Source organism: Ptiloglossa arizonensis, chromosome 7, assembly GCF_051014685.1.
Source record: "Ptiloglossa arizonensis isolate GNS036 chromosome 7, iyPtiAriz1_principal, whole genome shotgun sequence".
NCBI classification, from domain to species: domain Eukaryota; kingdom Metazoa; phylum Arthropoda; class Insecta; order Hymenoptera; family Colletidae; genus Ptiloglossa; species Ptiloglossa arizonensis.
In genome coordinates this window covers 12,148,837-12,175,239 of record NC_135054.1, presented here as the reverse complement: position 1 = coordinate 12,175,239, position 26,403 = coordinate 12,148,837, and the positions used below count along the sequence as shown (strand labels likewise).

Sequence of the window (26,403 nt, the reverse complement as noted above, 5' to 3'; positions counted from 1 at the left end):
CGTTGCTCTGCTTAGACGGAAGAGCAACAGGTTTCGTTGCTACGTCATTTTTCTAATCGTCGAGCGGATAAAACGATTTCGTGAATTACACGAGGGGGGCTGTACCGAATGAAATACGATGTGCGGAAACGCGTGCAGTTCACTGATTAGAAACGTGGAGAATAATAAATTGGAAGGAAGAATTCAGGGATCGAGTCTATTCTCAAAGTCTATTATTTTCATTCTTTGAAAATTGTACTTCTTATTCGATCAATGTTTATTTAAATTTGTTTTACAATTGAATTCTACACGATTATTTATTGATTAATATCGCACTGTAATTTTCCTTCGTCGGTATTTTTGGTAAGATTGAACCGAGAACAAGATTCAATTTCAAATAAATATTTGGGTAATTGTACAATTTAGAATACTTAGATTACCTTAGTACCTTCAACTTGAAATAAATTTAATAAGAAATTATACTTGATTACCAAAAAAGTAAAATCTGTAATTTGCTTTTAAATTTTCTACCGCTTTCGAAATGTAACGTACACAAAATTAAATAAATAAAGTTACATTACGTCGTGACAATGGTGCACCAATTTCGCGCATAATGTTTAATATTTTCAACATTGCGCGCTATTTTTGCTATTATTTATAAAGTACAAGAAAAGAGAACTGCATTATGAACTATTCGATGGTCTAAAGATTGAAAGGTGCAGCAGGTGAACTTTATAAAAAGCAGCTACCTTGATAATATCCGGACAGAGAAACAGAGTCAGTCCAGAAGCACGAGCTTATCCTCCATTAACGCGGTACTCGCCGCTCTCGGTCTTACCTCCGCTTTATTTTCTGGGCTCGCCAGAAATTTTGACGGAATCCATGGCGCTCCATAATGTCTGGTAAGTCGACCGTATAATTGCTATGGGATTACCACTTGCTCCAGTGATCCCGAACGAAAAGGCGCTTCGACTAGGAAAATGTCAACCTAATTTTGCAAGATCTCTTCCTTGGATTCGGAGACGACTTAAGAGGGTCCAGCGTTTCTTCTCGTTTAAAGACACCTTTGATCCTCGATACAGTGAGCACGAGGTTACTTTTTGTCGCGAGATTATACGGGTGTCTCGGGTTTTAATATCTTCAACTTTACAATGTTTTTGTATTTTATTATTCGGGGTGAAAATTTTGCAACGATCCGCGCTCTATTTCAACGATTTATCCTTTGTTAAAATATATTTCGTCACTCGTGAGTTAACTCCTTTTTGTCACTCTTTTCCAATTGCGATTGAAATTTTCCAATAGAAAAGGTACGATTATCTATGTGAAATTCAATTTTTCAATGGGTGGAATTTTTATCTCGACAATGGAATAATTTCGATTTAGGAAATTTCACATTAACCTGAAGATTAATAATTTCAAAGGAATAATTTCGATTTATAAAATTATAAAATCTGAAGATTAATGTGAATGTTAATAAACTGAATTAACTTATTTTCACTTATTAATATTGCGTATTATCATTTTCTTTTCTTCGTACTTGTTTCTTATACAATTTACTTATTCCTATATTTCGAACTAGATGAATATTATTATCTGTACTGCTAAAATTTGATGTATTTTCTTGAACCTAACTGCTTCGACCATCTCTTAGATGATGCATTTTAATAAATCTTTTAAATAATGCATTTTCCTGAAAATAAACTTAAATAATGAACCAAAAATGACCATCTCTCAGATAACTGTCGATAGATCTGACTGCTATGATCATCTCCAAGACAACTATAGATAGATAGACCCAATTGTTGATGGATATGCTCGATTCGATTGTCTGTCGGATATTACTGTCGATGGAAACGAGTTGATTCGGCTCTTACATCAACGATAGTTATTACGTCGTCAATAGTGCTACGAATATACTTAACCCGTTTAATAGTCTATCGACTATAACTGTCGATAAAAACGAGTCGATTCGATAATTACGTCAACGATCACGTCGTCGAACGTATCGTGAAAATCTTGGAGAGTGCTAGACAAAGAGCAAACATCTCCCTGGTATTCGACGCAGGGGTGCTTTACGGGGGCGATGGCGCACGATCCTGCGGAACGTAGCACCGTAGAAAGGACTCCCCTTACTCCTCCATTTTGCGGCTTACGAGCTGCTTTCGCCAAAAGGACGAGCCTTCCCGAACCTTGTTAAATGCAATACCAGTAAAACAAGGCGTAAACAGTGAATAGCCCCGTCGGCGGATTATCGTTCCTACGACCGTCCCTGGCGAAAGCGCTCCTGTAGATGTCGGTGGAGATAGCGGCGACATAAGACAGAGCAAAGGATCTCTACCTGGCCTCGCAAGTTTCTGGATTTAGACTCCTAAGCGCGAGGCCACTTCCAAGCCCTGCTTACAGGTTCGCGTCCTCCCTTTTCCATCCTGCTTCCAGTCTTCGTTCTTTTGCATCGACAACCGTAGGAGCCAGGACCACCCGTCGATCCGTTCCTTATATAACTCTTTGTAAGGATCGATGGTCGACCGAATTAACGACAATATTGGTGGCACGATTAGTCCTCGAGCTTGTACTAAACTGGCTTTGTGTTGCTTACGAACTGACCCTATTATCGGGGCGCCCTATCTCACGGAATTTATCTGGCGAACTTCACCCCGGGATGAAGAACACGCTCGTCTCGAGGTAGATCCTTTTACTCGGTACAAAGCTGTTTTTGTCCAAGGGTTACGGTATTTATATCTCATGGAACGTTGCACGGCCGTGTCCGTCAATGGTTTACTTCACGATAACCAGTTACCTACCTTTCGATTTTCCACGACGAAATTTACTCTCGAAAAGAATTGAACGTTACCTGTCAGGCAATCAAACATTAGCTTTCCGTATCAGTTCACGTAAGCACGCCTCGTGGCGTCGAAGAGTTGTATTTTGATGCTAAGTTTGTAACTATTCAGTCGTTTAGACAAATCTTCCCGTTGTTTTGAATATTTACAATGTTTCTTCAAAACTTGAACACTTGCAAACTTTCGAATAATATTCCTACCGTTACGAATATTGTTAAACAATAAGTACGTTTTCTTTATGAGCACGAAAAATAGAATCGTGCAAAATTTTGAATAACATTCCTACCGTTCGGAATATTATAAAACAATAAATACGTTTTCTTTAGGAGCACGAAAAATAGAAATCGTGCAAACTTTCGAATAACATTCCTACCGTTACGAATATTATAAAACAATAAATACGTTTTCTTTAGGAGCACGAAAAATAGAAATCGTGCAAACTTTCGAATAACATTCCTACCGTTACGAATATTGTAAAACAATAAGTACGTTTTCTTTAGGAGCACGAAAAATAGAGAACGTTCTGGAATGTAAGAACTTGTTGAAGAATAGTATCAAAAATAGAATACCTAAATTCGTCGAACACTTCGTTCTTCGTTCTTCTTAATTAAATTAAGCGTTAATTGAATGGCGATAACCCCGATGCTCGTCAGTCGTTTTACCATATCGATTTTCGTACGATACGTGTACCAGAAAGAAAAAAAAGCGTCCTGTGTACGCATGAGGTGATATCATCAAGAAGGCTCTTGAAACCGGAAGAGGGTGATCGAGCATACGATCGAGAGATCCAATCTCCGTGATATTACATCGGTTATGACGGATTCTTCGCGTAATTCGTACACTCAGTTAGCGAGCACACGTATATCATGCACCCCAAACCGGGTTCCCGCGCGAAGGGTGCGCTTGTCACGAAGGGTACGGCCATGAGATAATTCAAGATGGAGTCAGGGAGTCAGGAAGCGCGCATTTGCTTGCAAAACTATTATTCTATGGTGTAACGTTCCGCTTAACCTCCTCCGCGTATCTCTCTATTCAGTCCTCGAACAAGGAAGGTTCCTGCGAAGGACCTTCGCGTTTTTTCTACGTTTTTCTTCTCCCTGTCTCTCTCTCTCATTCCCTTTTTTCCCCGTTTGGCTCTCTTTACCTGTATATTCTCGTTCACGCATCGGTAATTTTCAAGAGCAACGAACGCGCTCTTTCGTTTGTTGAGAGCGATGTTCGGTGAAGTTCGGTTCGGGTATTTGTTCCACTCATTCGGCAAGAGTTTTCAGTAGATACATCGTCCGTCTGTCCAGCCTTCCGACCAAACTGAAATTGATTTAAACGTATAGCGTTTTGAACGAGATATTTTAATTCTGACGAAAATTGTATTTAAATTACGGATATTTTGGGTTGTTCGAACGAAATACTTTCATTCTGACGAAAATTATATTTAAGTTACGGATATTTTGGGTTGTTCGAACGAAATACTTTCATTTCAGACGAAAATTATATTTATTTCGTTGTTCAGACGAAAATTATATTCAAATTACGAATGTATTGGGTTGTTCGGAAAGTCATGTCGTTTTTTTTTTTTGGTGAAAATGAAACACGATTCTTTCAGAGTGTGTAAACATTTTATTAAATTATACATTCTCCATTTTGGAAAACGAAATGACTTTACGAACAAACCAATACTATTACTTGTTCTCTCAGTTCGGCAAATTGTTATTGGAAAAGAATACCCCGGTTGTGATTGTATAGATATAACAGTATTTATCGAATGAAGCAATTGCTCTGGAAGATATATTTTAACGATAATTCTACTCGTTATATTACACTAGCTTCATGAAACCCATACACTCGTGTCAAAGGTAATTATTTTATCCTGAAAGTAACGCTGACTGCAAAGGGTGTAACTCGATAATAGAAATATTACCACCAATGATCTTGACATTGAACCGTTGGAACCGATAATAACTCGTATCGTAAAATCGAAATATTGCTTACCTCCAAAAGTAATATTTTCTACTCATTTTTGTATACGAAATCGTTACCACGGTGACACCGATTATTTTGCGAGGTTACGTCAATCTTCTCGCCGTATCAATTAACGTATCGGGTATATCGGAGCTACGACTATAAAATCACAGTACGATGGACGAAAAAATGAATATTGACTATAGATTCCTCTAGAGCAAAAAATCTGTAGAAACTTATTCCTATATTTTTCTTTTCCCCCAAAAAAAAGAAAAAAGAGTTAACAGAGATTTCTCTGATAACGCAAATATTCCTCTCGGTCTGCAACGAAGTTAAACATAGAAAGTACCACTGACCCGATGATTATCCGTGATCCTTGCGTTAGCGTAGCATGAAATCGAGAGGGGTGACGGGCCGATCGTGTGGCAAGAGGTCCACGTTTACAGCGAAGGGATGGAAGTGCCTTCGTTTTCACCTCTGCGCTGGATGAATAGCAACGGATAAAGGGATGAGAAGGGTGGGGGAGATCTGACGACCCCGTTCGTTCGCCACCTCTCCCTGCTGGCTCGGATGACGTTCAACCCCCGGCCAGTCGGCGACGAACCAGCTCCTTTCGAAAGGACCGCCCTTTTTCGAGGGTAGGGAAGTTGTTGGCCAATGAAGCGTCCCGGCAGTGTCGCTCGGCCTGTTTGAAAACGGTCAGGAGCTGTGCTTACCATCAAGAAGTCCTGGCTACGATGACTGTCAGTTACGTTCCGTCGCGAAGTTAGCCCTCGTTTCGAGTATCCGGAGCCAGGAAGCAAAGGGACATCGAGCAGTCCTTCGGTTTCGGTGTGCGGGAACCTTTCACATTGGATGTCGGTTCTCACTAAGGAACGAATCATCCGCGCGAACTGTTTCGTACGTGCGTTATCATCGTTATTGTTGAAGTTGTTCGTTCTCAGCCACGGTGCCCTCGAAGTTGCTCGCGAAGTGGTGGTTTATTGTGGAGTGAAGATGCAGAACCAGGAACCGCAAATTGGGCATATTCCTGTGCCGCAACCGAAGATGCCCGCTTCTTCGAGTAAGTTACACGATTGTGTTCCGTATCGTTATTTGGATATACCACCGAACTTATTGCGATTGAACTTGTCGCGTACTCAAACACGAACACTTTGACCGAACTACGCGCGTCTATAGGTACAATGACGTTTCCTGTCGCGTAGGATAACTGTGTACGAAAAGAGAAATATTGCATATCGGAGGATTGTATTGTAAAAGAATTTCGAGACGAGAGTAGTACTCGTTTAATTAACGAAAAGGGATATTTTGAAAAAGCATTGTAAACGTAATTATTTGAAATATTGTACTTTTTATTTGATCACTATTTTCTGTAGGTTAATAGTATTAATTGAATTGGAAAATGGAATAGAAACTGGTTGAGATATTTACACATATATCGTCAAAATGGCGCGATTGGGAAATGTTCTGGTTTATAATATTCTTTTATGCGTCTATGAACAGCATTTCAATAAACTTTTATAGATTCTTACAAAATGATTTATCTCAAAATGATTTCATGACATTGCTAATTGTACAATTATAAATTTACAAGTATTTTTTATACGTAGAATATTTAATTATTCTCCGTTTCCTTTTATATCTCCTTCAACGTGTTCATCGTACTAGATACTATCATAAAAACAAATCTGCCTGTGAAAAATTTGAAACACTTAATTTAAGAATTAACTGGCATTCACGTTAACAAACAATATAAATTTTTAGCCAAGGAATAAATTTATAGCTTTCAAAATCTTATTCTTTCGATCCAAAAATGGTATTACTACAATTTTTCACTGAAAAGATTAGAAGAAAACTTGTTACTTTAGAAAAAAAAAACTGTAATGCTTATAAATCTCTACTACTAAAAAACCGTAATCACAACCATAAATTCTTCGAAAAATTTCGTATTCGCGTGATGCTACTCGCGTAGGACGAAACTCGTGCATTTCCACTTGAAGCGTTCCATAATATTTTCTTCTTCCTAGATGCAAATTCATAAATGTCCAATGGATTATCGATTCTCGAATTATTTTCTTCGTTCACCAAAAAGTATCTATTTTTTGTTCCGCTGCATTTTTTGCTTTAAAGAATTTTTTCGAGGATCCGGGATTAGGGTTCCTTCTTCGACAGATTAACGTAATTCCTTCCGTTTTCTCTTCGCTGTTTCAATGATGTGTGATAAAATCGGTGAAAAAAAAAGTTTGCCTTCGACAGTCGCATATAACGGTAGCCATTTTTGTCACGTAGGCGGTAATAAAAAGGAACCCGTGTTTACGATACTCGTTAGCTCTGAAACCACAGTCGTAAAAGCTCCTGTCTGTTACCCTCGAAATCTGTCGTCATCGTCTGGGGAGCTAGTAATGACCCGCCCAATGAACAATCGTACCTGAAGAAAGGTGTTAGTTTTTTCAAATTGTTACCGCTCTGCGGTAGTGGGGATTCGCAGGTGATAGAACGTTAACGATCCCCAGATATCTGGTGCTCGTAAAATTGAATGTTTCTGTGGTCGTTGGTTCAACTGTTGATCGGTAAAAAATTGCTAGATCCACCGTTTCCCTCAACGAACAATCTAACGTAATTTTTACCCCTTTACGACCCTGTATCGATAATGTCTGGACATCCATTTTATTCGAGCAAATTCTAAAATGTCATACGAAAAGAATAGAACCTTATAATATTTTTATTTAAATAAGATTTGTATTTTTCGTGGATTTTTCTTTTCAATTAATTTAAATCTGCTGGAATGTATTTCAAGGGATTGATACGAAAGCAGAATTTTTCTAAATAAAAATTATTAAATAGATCTTGATCATTTTGGATCAATTAGAACGACGTAAGTTCAAAGGTATATTAACTTGAAGATGAAATTATGTCTTGAATGTAGGGTATGAGAAATATATGTTTTCTTCTCTATTAATTACACTTCAGTTATTGTATAATAAATGTCTGCCTTTTTTCTGTTATTGGTTCCATTTATAGTGGTTTTCTAAAGGTTATGGTGTATTTCTCACCGCTGAATCGTCACCGGAAGAGTGTTTTTGATCGCATATAGTAATTCATCTCGTGTGAAACAAATAGCATATGTGGCATTTAAACGGGGTGGACAGGCGTGTATTTAAATGATTCGTCCCTGGTGGCATTCATCCATGAGAAAATAACGGCAGATGGTCAAAATATAACACGATAACTAGGAATCTCCGTGGCGCCTGACAGGTTACCGTGGATGGTTGAATTCGGGCGTCATTTGTCAAATTAATGCGCCCGATTTGTAACGCAACGGGTCAATACGAGCATTGTTTTAAAATTCACTCGGCATTCTAATCCCCGAGTTTCGTAAACGCGCCTAGGTTTTTAATATCTAATTGCAATTGTTTCGAGATAATTTGGAAACGCAGAAAAACATACACTTTATAAATTTAAAAATATACGAAACAATTACATCGCAAACAAGATCAAAATAAGATTATAATTTTGAATAAAATACAAATTCAGAAAAGAAAACCAGAAGATCGTTAATTTTATCACTACACTTGCCAAAAAGTTAAGAATTCTTATCCGAATTGATCAATGTGATAAAAAAGACAAAATAATAAAATTAATATTACTGTCTTTGGTTTTTTATTTACCAGTTCAAGTAACGAACTTATTGAATTTAAATGAAAAACTTGATAAGTGAAAGTTTGGGAGAAGTCAATGTTACATCAATCATTTGACAAATATCACACTTTGTTAAATTATTTTACTTCCGAAAAAAAATAAAAAATAAAAAATAAAAGGAATTTTACACAAGTGCTCGATATTATGATGCGGAACAATGTCCGGTCTAATTGAGATCATAAATCATAGGGTTTGTGAATTTTAGAAAAAAAAAAAATACGGGCGGTAGCCTCCGGTTGTTTTTCATTCATTCCATTCGAGGCTTGGGCACGATTATTAAAAGCATCGCGGTAACAAAATTTACTAAACGGTGCAGAGGGAACGGTGGTGGTAAGGTAAAAAAGCAGATAGATGAGAATAGCGCGCATCTTTCGCCGGAGGGTGGGTCGGGGGTAGCAACCCTTGCAGCCGCGGCTAGCGAGCAGATGACGGATGAGTGCACGTATGTGTTACTTACGCGTGTACATTGATGGGAGGCGTCTGGTTCCTGACACATGCTGCAAAATTCCCATGCTCGACTAACGATGCGCGTAACACCTGATGGGCGGTGACAATATAAGCGATATCGTCTAAGCGATCAGAGATGCTCTCCATTCGTAACCTGCGCGTTGTTATCGGTACGAATGTTTGAACCGGTTCGTGTTGCAGATTAGAGATCATCTGCGACTCTACAGATCGATCTCCCGGTTCGATACTGTGCCAAAATGGATAGAGGGTTGCTTTCGAACGAGCAGGAAGAAATATTTATAAGCTTCTGGACGATATTTTGGAAACGTACAATACACTGTTTCGTTTTTTTGTATCCTTAAGGAAGACAAGAAATCGAATTTCTTAAATTATATCATATAAGTATTATATCATAATACTTTTAAATTTTGTTAAATAATTTTGTTAAATGTTTCGGTTCAGGATTTACGAGGAATAAAAGTTGCACGATTTTTGGTTCACTTATAAAATTAAAAAGAATTGTTCCGAAAGATTTATTTCGATCACGAAATTCTTTATCTCGTCGGTACAGAATATTTGAAAAAGGTCATAACAAATATTTGTACGTATTTGTTGTGACTTTCTTTCTCCATCGACGAATATCTATTATTTTATTATTCCAGCTTTAGAGTTGTTGTACAGTCTGTATCCTTTTCTTTTTTCTTTGCTCTTTTGTTCGCACAATTTTATAAATTATATTTCCCTCTCTACGATTTGTTACGCATTATTTTAGGTTTCCTTACACGTTCTAAAAACAAACATTTACTCGAATCAATTGTAACAATATTTGCAACGTTGCTGTTAAACGATACTACAATTTAAAATTTAAATAAAATAAAGAAATATTTAATATTATCCTAACGTATACACTACATTACGATATATGAAGTATATTTTAATATATTGATACAACATAAAGTACGATGTGTAAATGATATTTTTCGAATACTCTTTATTTATAAAATTCTTAATTCAAGGTGTACGAATTGCAACAGGACTTTCACCTCTGCATTATCATCGGCAAAGACACTTTACATTTTAATCCCAGGATTTCGAAATTTTTTTCTCCTGGGTAATTGTAAGGGAAGATTATCCCAATCCCTTTCCTTACAGACTGTTTACTTTCTCTAAAGAACTGTTACGACCAAGTTACTCTTACGGAAAAATGAACCCATGTAAACGTGCAGCAAAATTTTCAAAACATTTGTATACATAATATTTGTACGGTCATATACCTCACTTCGACCTGCCCGCGGAATATTGTAATTTGTATTTCGATATCGTTCCTCGAATATTTTTCACATTGGAAATCCTCAAACGAAGGAAGATAAAGGAATAGTATAATTAAGTATCATAAAACGATGGCTGCACGCAAGAAAAGTTGTCCCAGCAATTAGGGCGAAGTTTTCAAACTCGAACTTGCGTTCAACTTTTCATTTGACGTCGTGGAATACGCGACGCTTGCCCATTTTCACCCTTTTGCTGCCTATAATTCTAACAAACTTTTTTTCGCAATTCTACAGTCACGAAACCTCTATCATCGGGACTACCCGACCGATGGGCTTTCAAACAAAGAAAAGTTCCGAATAAAGTGGCGCTTTAACCGAAATGAATCACATCCGGTCGAATCGGCCATGAAATTAACCCCTGTGACGATAATCGTAATTTTAGGGTGGCAAACTTCAACTGTTCGTATCTTCAATGTTTCGATCGGAACATTAAAAGCATAGTGGTTAGAAATGCACAATACCTGTATCTGATATCAGCAATTGGTTGAAACATATTTTCCGATCATTTTTATACAGAAAATTGTACTAAAATTTGTATCTTATTTTATTTAATCAATTCTCAAACTCTAACACACTTTGAGATTCAATTGCAAATGAATTTAGAGCGTTAGTACTCTAAGAGCCCGGAAGTTCCTACTGATTTACAAGCCTCCATAAATATTACCACTTGTGTTCGAAATATTTTTCAATATCTTTCGTAATTTAAGTGGTACGTGTATAAATAAAATAAGCAACTCTGACGAAAAGGGTGGTTCCTTCCTTAAAAGTACCAATAACAAAATATGATATAATTCTTAGGGCCAATGGTGAACGTTTATGCAAAGTTCTTTTTAAAATCAACGTCTGAAGATTTACAATATTATCCTTGCGAGAGTCAAAGGATAAAATAATAAAAAAGTGAAAAAAAGTCTTGAGAGAACTAGTCGATAATTCTTAAGACCAATGGTGAACGTTTATGCAAAATTTTTTTCGAAATCAACGTCTTATCATTTACAATATTATCCTTATCCCTATACAATATTATTCATTATTTTAAAGGATAAAATAACGAAAAAGCGAGAAAAAGTCCTGAGAGAACTAGTCGATAATTCTTAGAACCAATAGTGAACGTTTTTGCAAAATTTTTTTCAAAATCAACGTCTGACGATTTACAATATTATCCTGGTGAGGGTCAAAGGATAAGATAATGAAAAAGCGAGAAAAAGTCCTGAGAGAAGTACTCGATAATTCTTAGAATCAATGGTGAACGTTTTTGCAAAATTTTTTTCAAAATCAACGTCTGACGATTTACAATATTTCCTTGGCGAGGGTCAAAGGATAAGATAATGAAAAAGCGAGAAAAAAAGTCCCGAGAGAACTAGTCGATTTTGCAGCCCCCTTGTCGAGTGCGCGTTCCAGCTTCGGGCACGCGATTTGCGTGTGGTTAATCGTAAGCAAGCGTGCACTTCTGCGCATTCAGCTTGCTCTCTTCTTCGTTCTGTAAAAATTCCATAAATGATCGATGAGCCGACGGAAAGGAAAACGACAGAAGGAAGATGACCGGCGCACGACAAAACACAGACCTCGATTCCACGACGATGAAAAATTCAATCGGAATGACTCGCGAGCCACGCCGACCGAATGTAAATTTCATGCATCCTTCGGACGTCGGCTCGCAGCAAGTCTATCGCGTGATTCTCCTGTGAGAACACGCGTTCCTACGTATACGCCTCTCTCTCCCTGTGGTTGCCGGTTGTTTCGCGGAGTTTCCATGAAATTACACTATTGGAACGCGTGGACGTGCGTAACAACGAATCCATATCGTTGTCGTTCACCGAACGCGTGCAAGCTTCCATTTTCCTTTGTCTTTTCCTTTTTCCGAATTTTTTTCGAAAATAAAAAGCCTGCGCAACGTTGCGCGGCTTAGAATACATCGTAAGAGCCAAACAAAGACGAGTGTAGTCGATGGAACAAATGTAACCATCTACCCGAGTCAGTTTCGAGCGGTCGGTAAATCGATACTCTTGTCGGGTACAAACCGCTAAATAGGTTCTTCCCTGTGTAATAGCGGTCTGTTGGTTGCAGAGCTATTTGTCTGCTTCTCTGGGACTGACCTGAATTTTTGGCACCCTGCAGTCACAGGCGCCATCATCTTGGTACTTACGAGATCGCTACATTTCTTTCGTTAACTATATATCATTGCAGCTCAATCGCAGTCATTGAAAACCTAAGTTATGAAAATTCTCTCTTTAAACAGATTGTAGAGAAATATAACGAATTCGAAGGGAGGGAGTAGAAAATTTGTCGATATTTTATTTAGTTAAGTTTCATTGCATACAATTTCGGAAGAAGATAATTTGGATATTTCGGTTTATCATAGAAAAGTCAAAGAAGCTCTGAAGTAGATATTTCGGTTTATCATAGAAAAGTCAAAGAAGCTCTAAAGTGTCACTGTTTTCTGTTAAAACCATGAACTCGTTTACAAAAGTATAAAAGATGTTGCAAGAAGTATATAAAAAAGTTTAACTACTAAGCGTTGATATAAAAAAGTAAAACTACATTCTCTTTATAGTAAACTTTATGTAAATCAGTAACCAAAATTAAATGATTAAAAATTGTACAATTCTTCTACAACGATGTATCAAAATATTAATTTCAGATATAGACGTTTCGGAACAAGCGTTTACATTGCATCTGCTAAGTTATCATTTGACAAAGTTAACGCGTTTTGTTGTTTTAAAGAATTTCGTGAAAAGACTTTTGCAGGAGGTTCGATGGAACACGCTTGACGTTAAAAATATATCGTCCACGATGTAAGTTTCCCTTCATCGTGGGAGAAAAGGGTGTCCTCTACCTTGCAAGGGCGCACCCCTATCATTGCAATCTGTCTTGCTGCTATGGTCAGTAGGCATAAATTGTATTTTGCACGATGCTTACGTTTTCGTTAATATTTTACTTGTAAACGCAACCGTCACCGGTTTTTACTGTATTAGATCAAAGTCCTCGGAAAATATTGATCTCTTCGAATCCGAATGCGACTGATAAGCGAAGACTGCTCGGTGAAATCAACAGGTTGTTGTTGCTTGTATTCGGTTCGATCCGTTAAATCGTTTAAAGCATCAAATTACTGAATCAGATCGATTACAGTAATTTATTTCGTAAGAGCAGAATTTGAAATTAGTAATTCTTTCGATTTGTGTGAATATTTTTCTGGTTCGAATTTTTAATGCAATTACTCGCTAAAAGTAATAATCTATTCAGAAGAATTCGTTTAACCTCTATTCGTGAAATTTTAAATTCCATCCTATATTTAACTGATAATAAAAAAATACAGAATTTCTCAAAAGTAATACGATGTTACTAGCTCAAATTTCATGACCGTATACTATTCTAAATTTAACAGACTGAAATAAACAAATGCACATCAATGACCAAAATTGTAACAGATATCGCAAACTTAACGATTTGTCGTACGGTGAGTTGTACGATTGTTTGTCACAAGAGCTTGAAAAATAATTATAGACCGTATGGGGTAGAATCCAACCAGTCGTACGACGCGTTCGTGTTAGACCTCTGTACGGTGCTGTCATACAACTATAATTGCAACTCGACGTACGCTCCAACCTAGAATTAATTACGTTTACGTTTATATAATGAAAGATATACGAAGTTCATGAACTACAATCGACAGAGCAGGGTATTTAAGACAGGTCATTTTGCAAATTCCCATTACTCTCTTCGAACAAAATACATTTTTCTTCGTAACCGCTGACCTTGATTGATCATTATACAAGACACTAATCATTACACGTGTCTTAAAAACATCTATTGGAAGGGTAAATAAGAAAATATTGCACATCACTCTATTCGAAAAGAATTACCGATCTTGAAATCCCTTTAGCGCTTTCGCCTGAAATCAAGAAATTAAACAACTTCTGTCCCGTCCGTTCTTTTCAATCTTTAAAAATGAACGCGTTATCCAGTTGACCTACCTCGAATGTTCCACCCCGTACCGTCCATCCCGTGCTTCGAACACGACAAAGCCAACCGGTACAAATAACATCGAACAACGAACTCCACCGAAGACCGTAGTCACGGACCTACGCGACGAGGCAAGAAAAAAAAAAAAGAAATCTGGCACCCTTATCTCCCCGAACAAATATTCGGAAAAACCGTTCCCCGATGGCCGTCGATAAACTTCTTGAGCGATTTCTTTCCACGCACCTCTGTCGGGTATACGCGACTGAATGGAAACAAGGCGTGCGTGGTGCTTCGAAAACGTTTAACCTTCTCCGATAATAAGATCCACGTTAAGTAAGATAAAGGAGCCGAGGGAACCGATCAAGGGAGATCGAGCGATACGAGCTCCGAAGTGTCGTGTTTCGTGCTGCTCACTTAAGGGCTGCTGAATGCAGCAGCCACATCCGGTCCATTCAGACCCATTCACGAGCCTCCTCGGCTTCAATGGCGTAGGCGGAGCCAGTGACAACGAGTTGGTACCCCCATTATAAACGCACCACACCCTTGCCTGTCCCGCGTAGAGGACCAGCACGAACAGGTATAGAAGCGCGTACGTCCTGGCGATCCTTCTAACTTGGCGACAAATCGATCCATTCACTGTTCGACGTCATTCACGGGATCCGTGTTTTCGCTGGTAAACGGGTTCCGATCCAAAATACCGCCATTCTTCGGATTAGACACGGCTTTCTTCTCGGTTTTGCCACCAAGAATTGACAACAATGCGCTGTTTTCTCGCCGATCGATTCGCGGACCGAGTCTTTCTTACTCTTTGTCGAGGTCGGGAAAATCGAAACGGAGTAGCACTGAGGTTACTCGTCGGATGTTCACGAGCGTCTTCACGGCGACGTTACGAAATATTTTGGGTTGTTTGGAAAGTTATTTCGTTTATTTTTTTTGGTGAAAATGAAATACGATTCTTTTAGAATGTATAAACATTTTATTAAATTATATTATTCTCCATTTTGGAAAACGAAATCGAAACGGAGTAGGACACTGAGGTTACTCGTCAGATGTTCACGACCGTCTTCACGACGACGTTATGAAATATTGGCTTGTTCGGAAAGTTATTTCGTTTTTTTTTTGGTAAAAATGAAACACTATTTCTTTAGAGTGTATAAACATTTTATTAAATTATATTATTCTCCATTTTGGAAAACGAAATCGAAACGGAGTAGGACACTGAGATTACTCGTCGGATGTTCACGACGACGTTTATTAATACTTGAAATATTTATTTAATTTGGTTACATTCTCGAGCAAATGTTACATAACATTCCATTCGTTTGGAAAGCCTAAAACTTTTTTAAGTGACTTTCCAAATGGAATCTTTCGCGTCCACGTAGCTTACCCTGTAAATTGACGAACAACTTGTTTCTGTTATTTCAGGCCGCATCCTTTACGACATCCCCTGCAAGGTCTGCCGCGATAATTCTTCAGGGAAGCATTATGGTATATTCGCGTGTGACGGGTGTGCCGGTTTCTTCAAGAGATCGATACGAAGAAATCGGCAGTATGTCTGCAAAGCCAAATCCGAAGGGGGATGTATGGTGGACAAGACACATCGGAACCAATGTCGAGCGTGTCGTTTGGCCAAGTGCATTCAATCTGGCATGAACAGAGATGGTAAGTTTGAAAATGTATGCACATATATAGCAAACACACTGAAACATGCAATAACATTTTTATACTTAAGAGACACAAAGTGTTTTAAATAAAGAAGGTATTCTTTCTAGTTAGAGATTTTCGTGCAGTATTTGGTTAAAATTCTATTAAAAATAGTACAATTATTCCAAATGAAGTGCAACGATGCAAAATAAATGCACATTTTCATCTTACTTTAAGAATTATATAAATGCTGCTGTAAAATTTGTAACAAAGCACCCTTGTTTAACATAACTACGAAACTTTCCAAATGTCTGATTTGATTTTAACAAATGTAATAATAAAATTGTTCATGAGCCTCGTATTTAATACTTTACCATTAGTCTCATGAATATTGCAAAGTGACGTACCATAGAATCAAACAAAATAATATAGACACATAGACACGTAACTTGTTCTTACTTGCAACATTGAATAAGCTGTATTTTAATTCGACCGAATAATTCATTATATTTGATTACTTTTGACTCAAACGATTTTCAAAATACGATGTTACAGATAAGGTAATCTTTATTGAATATCATAAAAGATAGACGTTCTTCCGGGAAAGTATATCACAGAATAAATAAATACATCCCCCGATGTGTGTTAAACGGTGTATTAACGCAAATTTTCGTATTTTTCCAGCTGTACAACACGAACGTGGCCCACGAAACTCGACTCTACGTAGGCAGATGGCCTTATACTTTAAAGAACCCGAAATGATGGCCAACATGGTGCCCCCACCAGCAGGAGCTTTGGATCTAGCTTTGCCTAAACCACCGACCGAGCCTCGAGTTTCCGTCGCAGCGCCAACCCCTCATCATCCCCTTCCACACCCTATTTACTGCAACAGCATGGCCCTGCCAAAGGTAAGAGTTACTTTGTTGAGCGTACTTTAACAAATCGTCATCAACAGTTTGCAACATTGCGCAATACCTTCAAAAAATTGCGCGAGACCACCTCATGAAGTATTGTCGTAGGTAAATTAAGTGATTGGTACAGAGATTGAAATTCCTGACTTAAAAATTGATTTACAATCGAGACTATGATAATTATTAATAATAAGAATATGATGATAATATGAGAATGTGATAATTATTAATAATTAATCGTTCAGGTTCTCTGAAAATCTTTGATTTAATAGTAGTTATACAGTAATTACATTATACAGTATCTGAAATCTATTTACATATCCTACTTACATGAGACTTACACGATTAAATTGTTTATATCTCGTTGTAATAAAGCTTCAAATTGTAAAATGACGAAAAACTTTAAAATTTCCCCTCAAACGAAGAATTGGCTCTGGAAACAAGTTCCATATTTTTATAAACACTTCACATAATGATCGAAACAGAAACAATCATTCTCTGTTCTTTTAATAGCAATTACAGTCGAATCGATCCAAATTATTAGCAATCGTACAAATATTTATAGTTCTTTCACATTCTTTTTATACATCCTTAAGAAATTTAATCATATTCCCAATGTGTCGTCGATCTGCAATCTCACATTTTCATTTTCCCCTAACGTGTTACTCGTACTCAACAACAATTCACCCATAGATTATAATTGCAGACGTCATACAAGATGCATCGTAAACTATTGTTTACGAGTTTTCGAATCACAGAAATTAGAAATGAATTTCTGGATTTCGTACGTTACTTCGTACGTTTTCCGTATCAAGTCCAACTGTTTCCCGAACGTTGATTAAAATACACTAGTTTTCGATTCACGCCCCGTGAAATTCGTCCCTCTGCTCCAAATCTCCCGCGAAATTTAAAAACTCGATCACCGTATCGTAAAGCATTGCTTACACTTCCAGATCCCAGTGAGCGTCGCTGGCCTGTCATCCGTACCGCTGATCCCAGCCATAACCGCGGAATCCATCTGCGAGCAGGCTGCGAGGTTGCTCTTCCTGAACGTTCATTGGGCCAGAGACTTGGCAGCTGGAACGAACCTGGCCCTGGAGGATCAGCTCACTCTACTCGAGTCTTCCTGGCGGGAATTGTTCTTGCTCGCCGCAGCACAGATCCTACCAACGTTGGATCCATCCGCCCTCCTTCCCCCGGGTCCACAGAGTCTTGGACTCGCGGTCGAGGTCAATCGGTTCAGAGAGACGCTGGCTGGTTTCCACGCGATGAACCTCGACCAACACGAGTTCGCGTGCATTCGAGCGATCGTACTGTTCAAAGCTGGCTTGGACAGCGAGCCCCTTCCCAGCAGCAGGAGTAGCAACGGATCTGCCTCACCGAGCACCGGAAGCAGACTCAGAGACGCGGCAGCCGTGGCGAGACTTAGAGACGGTGCCCAACTAGCTCTCGGCCAGAGATTGAGCGGAGCGTCTTTCGGTGCTCTCAGGTTTGGCAAATTGTTGCTTTTGCTACCGACTCTGCGCTCGGTGACCACCCACGCCATCGAGGAACTGTTCTTCAGGAGAACCATAGGCGTCATCCCCATCGAGAGGATCATTTGCGACATGTACAAAGCGGCTTGAACGCGGTAGAGTCGGTGTGTACTCGAGTCTAGAGTTGGGTGCTCAGATACGTCGAAATGGAAAGTGTTACGGTGTTTGGAGAAAGGTTTGACAGAGGATGACAAAGTGCAAGGCTGGTTGGGTGTTTGAGACGGTAGACGACGCGAATACGCGTGGGTATATGAAATAGAGGAAATTTTTCAAACAAAGACCCGAACAGTCATGGTGAATAGGTATGGTATAGGTGATACTTGACGAGGTACTATGATTTTTCTAAAATTATTTTGGCTCGTGCGTAGCCCGGATCTACGCAAGTTCGGTGAACGAGCGATCGGAATTCGAGAATTCCTGATCATCTTGGTTTCCTTCTGACGAGGATCACAGCGTGTAGTAAGTGTTCTCTAAAAGATTTCGAGAGAGTATCTTTTTATTTATCAAATATGAACTCCATTGCGAACGTTATTGGAATGTTATACGTCAGGTTACGAAGACTTAAAATGCAATATTTTATGGAAACGAAATTGTATAATTGCACGCAAAAGTGATAGCGTTGAATGTAATTTTTAGCAATTAAGATCGATCGAGAAGACAAAGGAATGTTTCGTCCATGTGAGAGAGAGAAAGAGAGAGAGAGAGAGAGAGAGAGAGAGAGAGAGAGAGAGAGAGAGAGAGAGAGAGAGAGAGAGAGAGAGAGTCACAGCGATTATTTTTGTATTGTATTATACTTGAACAGAGAATCGTACGAGGTACGACAGTCGCAATAATCCAGCAGCTACTTGTAACGGATTTAATCAAATACCATAATAATTTTACGTTTTATCCAAGTGAGATAATCGTTGAAGAGAGAAATTACGTTCGATTCGGGGCAGGCTAAAAGGCGTACCTTAATTTAAGAGATTAGGAACCTAGGGTAGTCGTAACATTTACCCAAAGTACTTTGTTTTAGTCGCGTTCGTGGCAATATAAAGCTATATGGAATATGAAATTTCGTTATCGTTGTATCGGAACAGGAGTTGTGGTAGTTAGAGATTCGAATTAAACGTTTATGGCGGCTGAAAAGGTTCGTGAGTAAGGACGAATGAAACGAATCCCATGTATAAATGTAAAATACGATGAGGCAACGTTAGACAGCAATGATTAGTTTAAATATACGAAGATGATATTATCGCGCCTATGGCGCCCATCTGACTGTAAATAGAGCTTTAAAAGTATGTAAATAAAATGTTACAAATCGCAAGTGTTCCCTTGGTTGCTTAAATCTACGATCCTTCGATTGATTTTCTTCTCCTCGAATTTGAAAGATTAATTGCATTCAATATTCTATTAAATTTCATTTAATAATCAGGAACATTATTAACAAGAAAAATTAATAATCAAATATTTAATGTAACGATCGATAAAGGAAACGCGATAATTACAATATTAAGCGTTCAGAGTTCAATGAACGGATAAAGTAATGATTAAAATTGCCTTCAAAAGTATACAGAGTTTACAATCGTGTTTACGCTTATTTATAAATTTCAAAACGATCCTATACTTTAAGTATACGATCGAAACGTATAATATTAAATATCGAATCGTTGAAACTTGTCTCATGATACTGAATAAAACGGTGAGATTTAATTAATCGCGAAAAGTCGATGTGGTGTATTAAAGAAGAAGCGAGAAACGAACGAAAATTGATCGTTGCTCGCGGTAAAATTTTGAAACGTTTCTCGACGTACCGCTAAGAGAAAAAAAAACCTTTTCGGTGTAACACGAACATTTTCATTATGCCTATGCACCCGTGGCACAATGAACCGTATTTCACGGGAATTTTACGGTGATTTGAGTGGTAATCGCAGTACAATGGCTGCCCGCGTCGGAGTTCCTCGGGAACTGTCAGTATATTTAGAGGCATTTCTTACGGTGGTAGACCGAGATGTAATCACTAAGGCGGGTAAATAATCATCTTGGCTGACCGGTGAGAAAGCATTGGAAACATCCAACGAAAGTCGGCCGGCAAAGTCTCCATCGAGTTCTTTGTGAACGAATGTCACGCACCCCCGAAAAATACGTACTGTTATTTTTAACGATGATCCGAGACCAATGATCCTTTTCGAGCTGGTCGTTCAACGATACAATTGATTGTACACAGACCGTCATTGTGCGAAGATATTTATTTATCGAAACTTCGTGCGGTGTAATTGAATTTATTTAAAGGATTTTACGGACAGTTTGAACTGGTAACTGGTAAGGTGGGGTCAAACATATTGTCAAACATTCAATTTATTCAGTTTCTTGATACATTGATAGGAGTAGTTTGGAATATTAGATTTTTTTCTTTTCAAAAGTACCTAGAAATATTTAAATAATTATATGAGATTATACAGACGAAATAATCACCGTACCAGTTAAAGGTTCATCGGAAACAAGCGTACAGAAAAGTAATTTAGAAACAGTTTTAGTTGTGCAATATGCAATATTATATTTATTCTTTAGGTTACTAAAGAAGTAATCGGTGCCTTAAAAAGTCAAAGAGGTGTAATATCAATTTTATGTAAAAAGCAGTAGAAGACTAAAGTGTGTTACACAAATACTTTGGGAAAATGAAGTGTGTCGTTGAAAGTAGAATTCGACAGTCATAAGGAAAGAATTAGAGACGTTTGAAATTAAATTCATGTTTGAAAGAATAAAAGCGATATAGGTATGTTTGAGAATTATATAGAGTGTACGTTTGAAAGAAAAGACTTGTATCATTTCCAATTTTAAAATTTAAAAAATTAAAAAATTGTAAACCATAGTTACTAATATTGTTGTGTTAATACGATCAAGTTTATTTGAAAATAAAACTCTTTATATGTGTCGTAGTTTTATATTTTCTCGAATGTAATATAAATTTTATAGGTGATAAGTAACGTGCATTAGTACTATTTTGCTTTAATAAATAATTCCACTAAGAGTGCAAACATTGTACACATAAATATTACAGACAGTTGTTATCCTTAATTGTCAATAGTTACATATTTATTTCTGTATATTAAATACACGTCATCGTTAGATATGTATTAATTTTGTTAAAATTTCCGAATTTTAGAAACGTTCATTGAATAATAAAATAAAAATAAAATTTTCGAATTTCTTCTTTCGATAAAAAATGCGGTATTCAAAGTTGATGTCGCAAGACGAAATAAATGACATATTGTCGAGTTCGAAAGTTACAAGAATTTAAAAAATTACGCAATTGATGTTTCGATATGTCGTTCCTTTTTATGTCGAACAACGTTGAAAGTATGCTTGGCTCAAGACCAACGACGTTTCTCGAAAGGAGAGCACTTGAGAGTTTCGAAAATATTCTCACGAATACTTTCGGAAGACGAAATGAAAGAGCGATGCGGGATGAAAAATGTGTCGGTGCCAGCTCCAACCGCGTTCGAGTGACTCTTCTGATTCGCATGACTGAGTTCTGAAATATTGGCACTTAACAGCCGTAGCGTCCCTTTGCTCATAAATCTGTTTACATTGATAGATCTCGATAGGTACCAGTTTCATACCTCGACATTACAAGCGTTCCATGGAATAACGTTCGTCGAATTATGTTCGGAATGATAACGTTAATATTTCGAAACAACGTTACTGTACCTTTCTAAATTTCGCTAGAAGGATCTGCAATCAATTTTTACATTTTGTATTTTACCCAAGAATGGTTAGTTCATTCTTATCCGACTGCTAGTTCAACAGTCACAATTTATCAAACAAACACTATCTTTTAAATAATTATAAAGTTAAAAAAACTTTGAAAAATTCTTCGGGATGCGTTTCAGTATTACCTATTTAAATTTCAATCAAATCTGAAATGTTACTCCAAAAAGTATGCATGATATACAGCAGTGAATGTGATATACAATACATTTAAATTTCCCAAAAAAGTTCTAGATTTAAGAATAATCAAAAATAAAAATTCAATTGTCTACACATATATGTCTACACTCAATTGATAATTTTTCTTTTTAATTTTTGACTGTGAATTTTCAAATTAAGGACGAAAAGAAGTGTAAAAATGGTAAAAAGAAGCTGGCCATTTCTAAACGACGAGACAGTACTCGCACATCGGAGGCTACGGAAGCATCGAACCATTCGTACGACCGTAAAGCTTACATTAAAAGGTGACCGCCTAGGTCCTAGGAGCCCCAGGCTCGAGGATTTCGGATTCGAACATTGTACACTGACAAATTACTCAGGTAAACAGTCCGCCCAAAAGTATCAGTAAACGTTTGTCCGTAAGGGAGCTGGCTCTACGACGTTGACAGTTCGCAGAAACTTTTGGGACGAGCAGATGTAAATACTGTTTCTCTGGCTCGCTGCGAAGCGTCCTTAAACAAGATGAGGAAACAAAACCACCGATACGATCCTTGTAAAATCAGTTCAACTCTGGCAGTTTTTTATCCGTTGAGAATAGAGCGGACATTAAAATTATTCGAACAAAAATTAATTCTTGACTCGTTTTAAAGAAATTGTAAATTAGTATTAAACCACTCTTAAAGTAAAGGAGGAATATTGTTTTCGTTATAATAAAGTTTTATATATTGAATCAAACTGTATAAGGATACCCATTCCAGAAGTTCTATATAATACAAAAAGAAAAAAATATTATAAATTTGAAATCAGATATTATTAAACAGTACTCGTGTGTACTCTTATAATCGAGTAAAAAATTGTATACAATACTACATCCGTGTTTTTTATTTGAATTAATTTAAAAGAAAGATCTCACAAGACTTTGTATTCTGTCGTGCTGATCAAACCATTTGCATCGTACGAAAGAATGAAAAATACTCCTTTATTATCAAATTTTATTTTATTATAAAAGTACAGGTCTCAGATCGACCTATACGTATTAAATTCTCGACGAATATTATTTCCATTATAATAAAGTTTTATACATTGAATTATACTTGAATTCGTCTGAATTAATTTAAAAAGAAAATCTCACAAGACTTTGTATTCTGTTGTGCTGATGAAACAATTTACATCGTACGAAAGAATGAAAAATACTCCTTTATTGTCAAATTTTATTTTATTATAGAAGTACAGGCCTCATATCGACCTACAAGTGTCAGATTCTCGACCCAAGACGTTATTGACCCCGGAGTTCGTGGAACCCTGGGCAAACGTAACGAAGCGACGAGAACGGAAATAAAACGGACAGAGCAGCGAAAAACTCGTAAGCAAGAGGAATCAAAGCACATCGTGCGGCCCGCAATTAACATCTCGATTTAATGAAACCCTCGAAGCACCGTATGTTACGATTTCCTGCATTCAGTGTCCGTCGGCCACCCTTGTGCGTCGCTCTCGAAAAGTGGTGCTTCTGTTCGAGGAGGCAGCGCTTTTCAGCATGTAATACTGTAACGTTTCCGACCGAGTGAACAATAATCCCCAAGCACGATGGTGAGACCGACGAAAGCACCAATGGAAATCACAACAGGGCTGCTAGCGGCGGCAATAGCGACGAAAACAACGGGCAACAGTGACGACGACCAGGATGATTGGAAGTTCGCCGGTGCAGCCCGCCGCTGAGTAGAATTCCTTCGCTTAAGGTAAAAGAGACCTCCCCGGTGGCCATTGTGTCAATCGTACCGATACAGCCGCCTAATTGCGCAAGTGTGTGCATGTGTGGTTTGTCCACGAGGTCGACAAGTGGTTCCCACCGGTCGAGTACGTCAGCACCTTGCCACGAGACGACCAATGGACCACGTTACACGCGGGTCATTTCGAGAAACAATGCACCGAACAATGCTATTCGTCTCCGCATTCTTCCGTCTTTGTTTCGCGTATATTGTTACGATCGTGCAGGCACTTCTTGTCTTTTTGCCTTCGTTACGTTCCCTTTTTTCTTTCGCGTTACACGAACCTTGTGTTACCATTCTTTCGCTCTTTCTCCAACCATCGTTCTTCGCGATAAACTGTTGCGCGATAAACTCTATGCGCGAAACTATTGGATTGTTCGGAAAGTCATTTCGTTTTTTTTTTTCTTTTTGGTGAAAATGAAACACGATTTTTTCAGAGTGTATAAACGTTTTGGTGAATTGTATATTCTCCATTTTGGAAAACGAAACGACTTTCCGAACAAACCAATGTAATGCTAGATACGACTTTGTTTAGCTTTGTTTTGCACTAGCTCGTGTGTTTCCTCGCAAAGTTAAAAATATGAATTCCAATACATTTTAAGACTGAGTCCTAGTAAAAGTATCTACATAGATATCAAAATTCGTTCCCAGGAATTTCGTTTCGGTAACTTTAGTTTAAAAACTGGCCCGAGTCTTTAGTTTAAAAAATGTGCTTCGAACGCGATGCGCACTGAAATTCTAACTTTTCGTTAGAACGTACACTGTTCAGATCGTGCGCAAAAACTACAAATCTGACGACTAAAGTTTCTTCTTGAATTTCACGTTTCGGTCGACAGGGAAGTCAATCCTTTCACGATCGTTTCTTCGAAAAGTGGACTTTTTACCAAAATTAAGCGCGCGAAGGAACCTTACGTCCCATCCGGAGAGTCTATCACCTCAAAAACCATTCCAATGGTATATTTTGGAATCGCATTCCAAAATATTACGACAAACTCTTGAAACCAAGTAAAACTACACGTGCTTCTAAAGGCAACAATTCCAGCAAAGTCGTTCCATATCGGCCAACATCCTTCGTGTCAACGCTCAATCACGTGAAAAATATCTGTAACCCTCTAGTTACCAAGACACTGTGTAGTTTACTCTTCAGACAACCCGATCGAGTGGATAATTCTCCGATCTCTGCGAGTATAATTACACCGCAAGAAAACTGGCCTTTGGGAAGTTCCAAAGTCCACATACCGGGTACGCAACTTTGTTACGAGTTTGTTCTTTTTCTTTCTACCTTGCTTTCTCATTTCTCTCCCTGTTCCTCTCTCTCTCTCCTTCTCCTTCTCTCTTTCTCTCTCTTTCTCGTCACCCCTTCTTCCGCTCGCTCAAGCTCGGAACAAGGTAACCGAACGAAACAGTAACAAAAAGCTGTCGAAGTACAATGGCGGCGAGGATGTAATTGCGCTCTCCGTCGGTGGGTTAACAAAGGGCACTCGACTATATGTTACAATCTCGATTTCGTCGCCCGATCCTCGAGCGACTTGTCGTCCTCCGCGTGCTGTCGAAGCCTTCGACGGGAAAAATCGGGGGCTCCGCGATGGTGGTCGAGTGGCCACTCACGGATCAGCCGCATTGTCGGCTTTGTTTTGAGGTAACAAAACAGAAAATGCGCTCCATACGCGGCCGGCATTGTAGTCAATTAGCGAGTAACCGTAGGGCCGGGCCCGCTGCATCGGGATCGCTACACTTCAACGATCTAGATTTTGGTAACTTCTTTGGTGGGAGATTTGTTGCATTGCCGTGGGGCGAGCGGAGAATAGACGGCTCTTCAACTCCTTTTTGTTTTTACAGTGTCGCGGTTGTTTCTATTCGTCCGACGCGTACGTAAAGTTTACAACCACGGAAACGTTAATTTTTTTTTTTTTTTATTCGACCGGATCAACGTTGTACAGTGACACGGGTGGAGATCGTAGATAGGAGAGGAATTAAATATTTCTCAAACTATTTGTCAAAGATGCAATTAGTGTTGTTTCGTTATAGAAAAGTGATCGAGAGTGTCTGTGAATTTTACATAGGAATCTATCAAATTTGAACGAAGATCAGCCTTTTAATTTCTGGTGGTGAATAATTTTGTTACGCCTGAGAAATGAGAAATAGTATCGCGGTATTGTTTCAACAGATGGTTGCGTGAGTTTTATAAACTAAGCTTTGGTAACAGATATGGGACAAGATGGAAAGGTCAGGTAAAATTGATAACGGACTCGTGTAATTTTATTTTGAGTATGAACGACACAGACAAAGTAGAATTTAGCGTTCAATACTGTTTTGGTTACTTTCGTCACCAATACAAATCCATATAACACGACTTCTCTAGAAATCGACGTGCGTGGGTATCCTTCGTATGAAGATTATTTTATTAAATGAAATCTTCTCTCGGA

At 38.1% G+C, this 26,403-nt stretch overlaps 1 protein-coding gene across 1 annotated transcript; it reads left to right on the top strand.

The window, feature by feature from the left end:
* Positions 1–5,774: 5,774 nt before the first annotated feature.
* Positions 5,775–18,392, top strand: Tll (nuclear receptor subfamily 2 group E member tailless). The gene is made up of 4 exons (XM_076316345.1): positions 5,775–5,841; positions 15,638–15,874; positions 16,541–16,764; positions 17,721–18,392. Exons 1-4 carry the CDS (start codon positions 5,775–5,777, stop codon positions 18,390–18,392), a joined length of 1,200 nt encoding a protein of 399 aa, XP_076172460.1.
* The last annotated feature ends 8,011 nt before the right edge of the window (positions 18,393–26,403 follow it).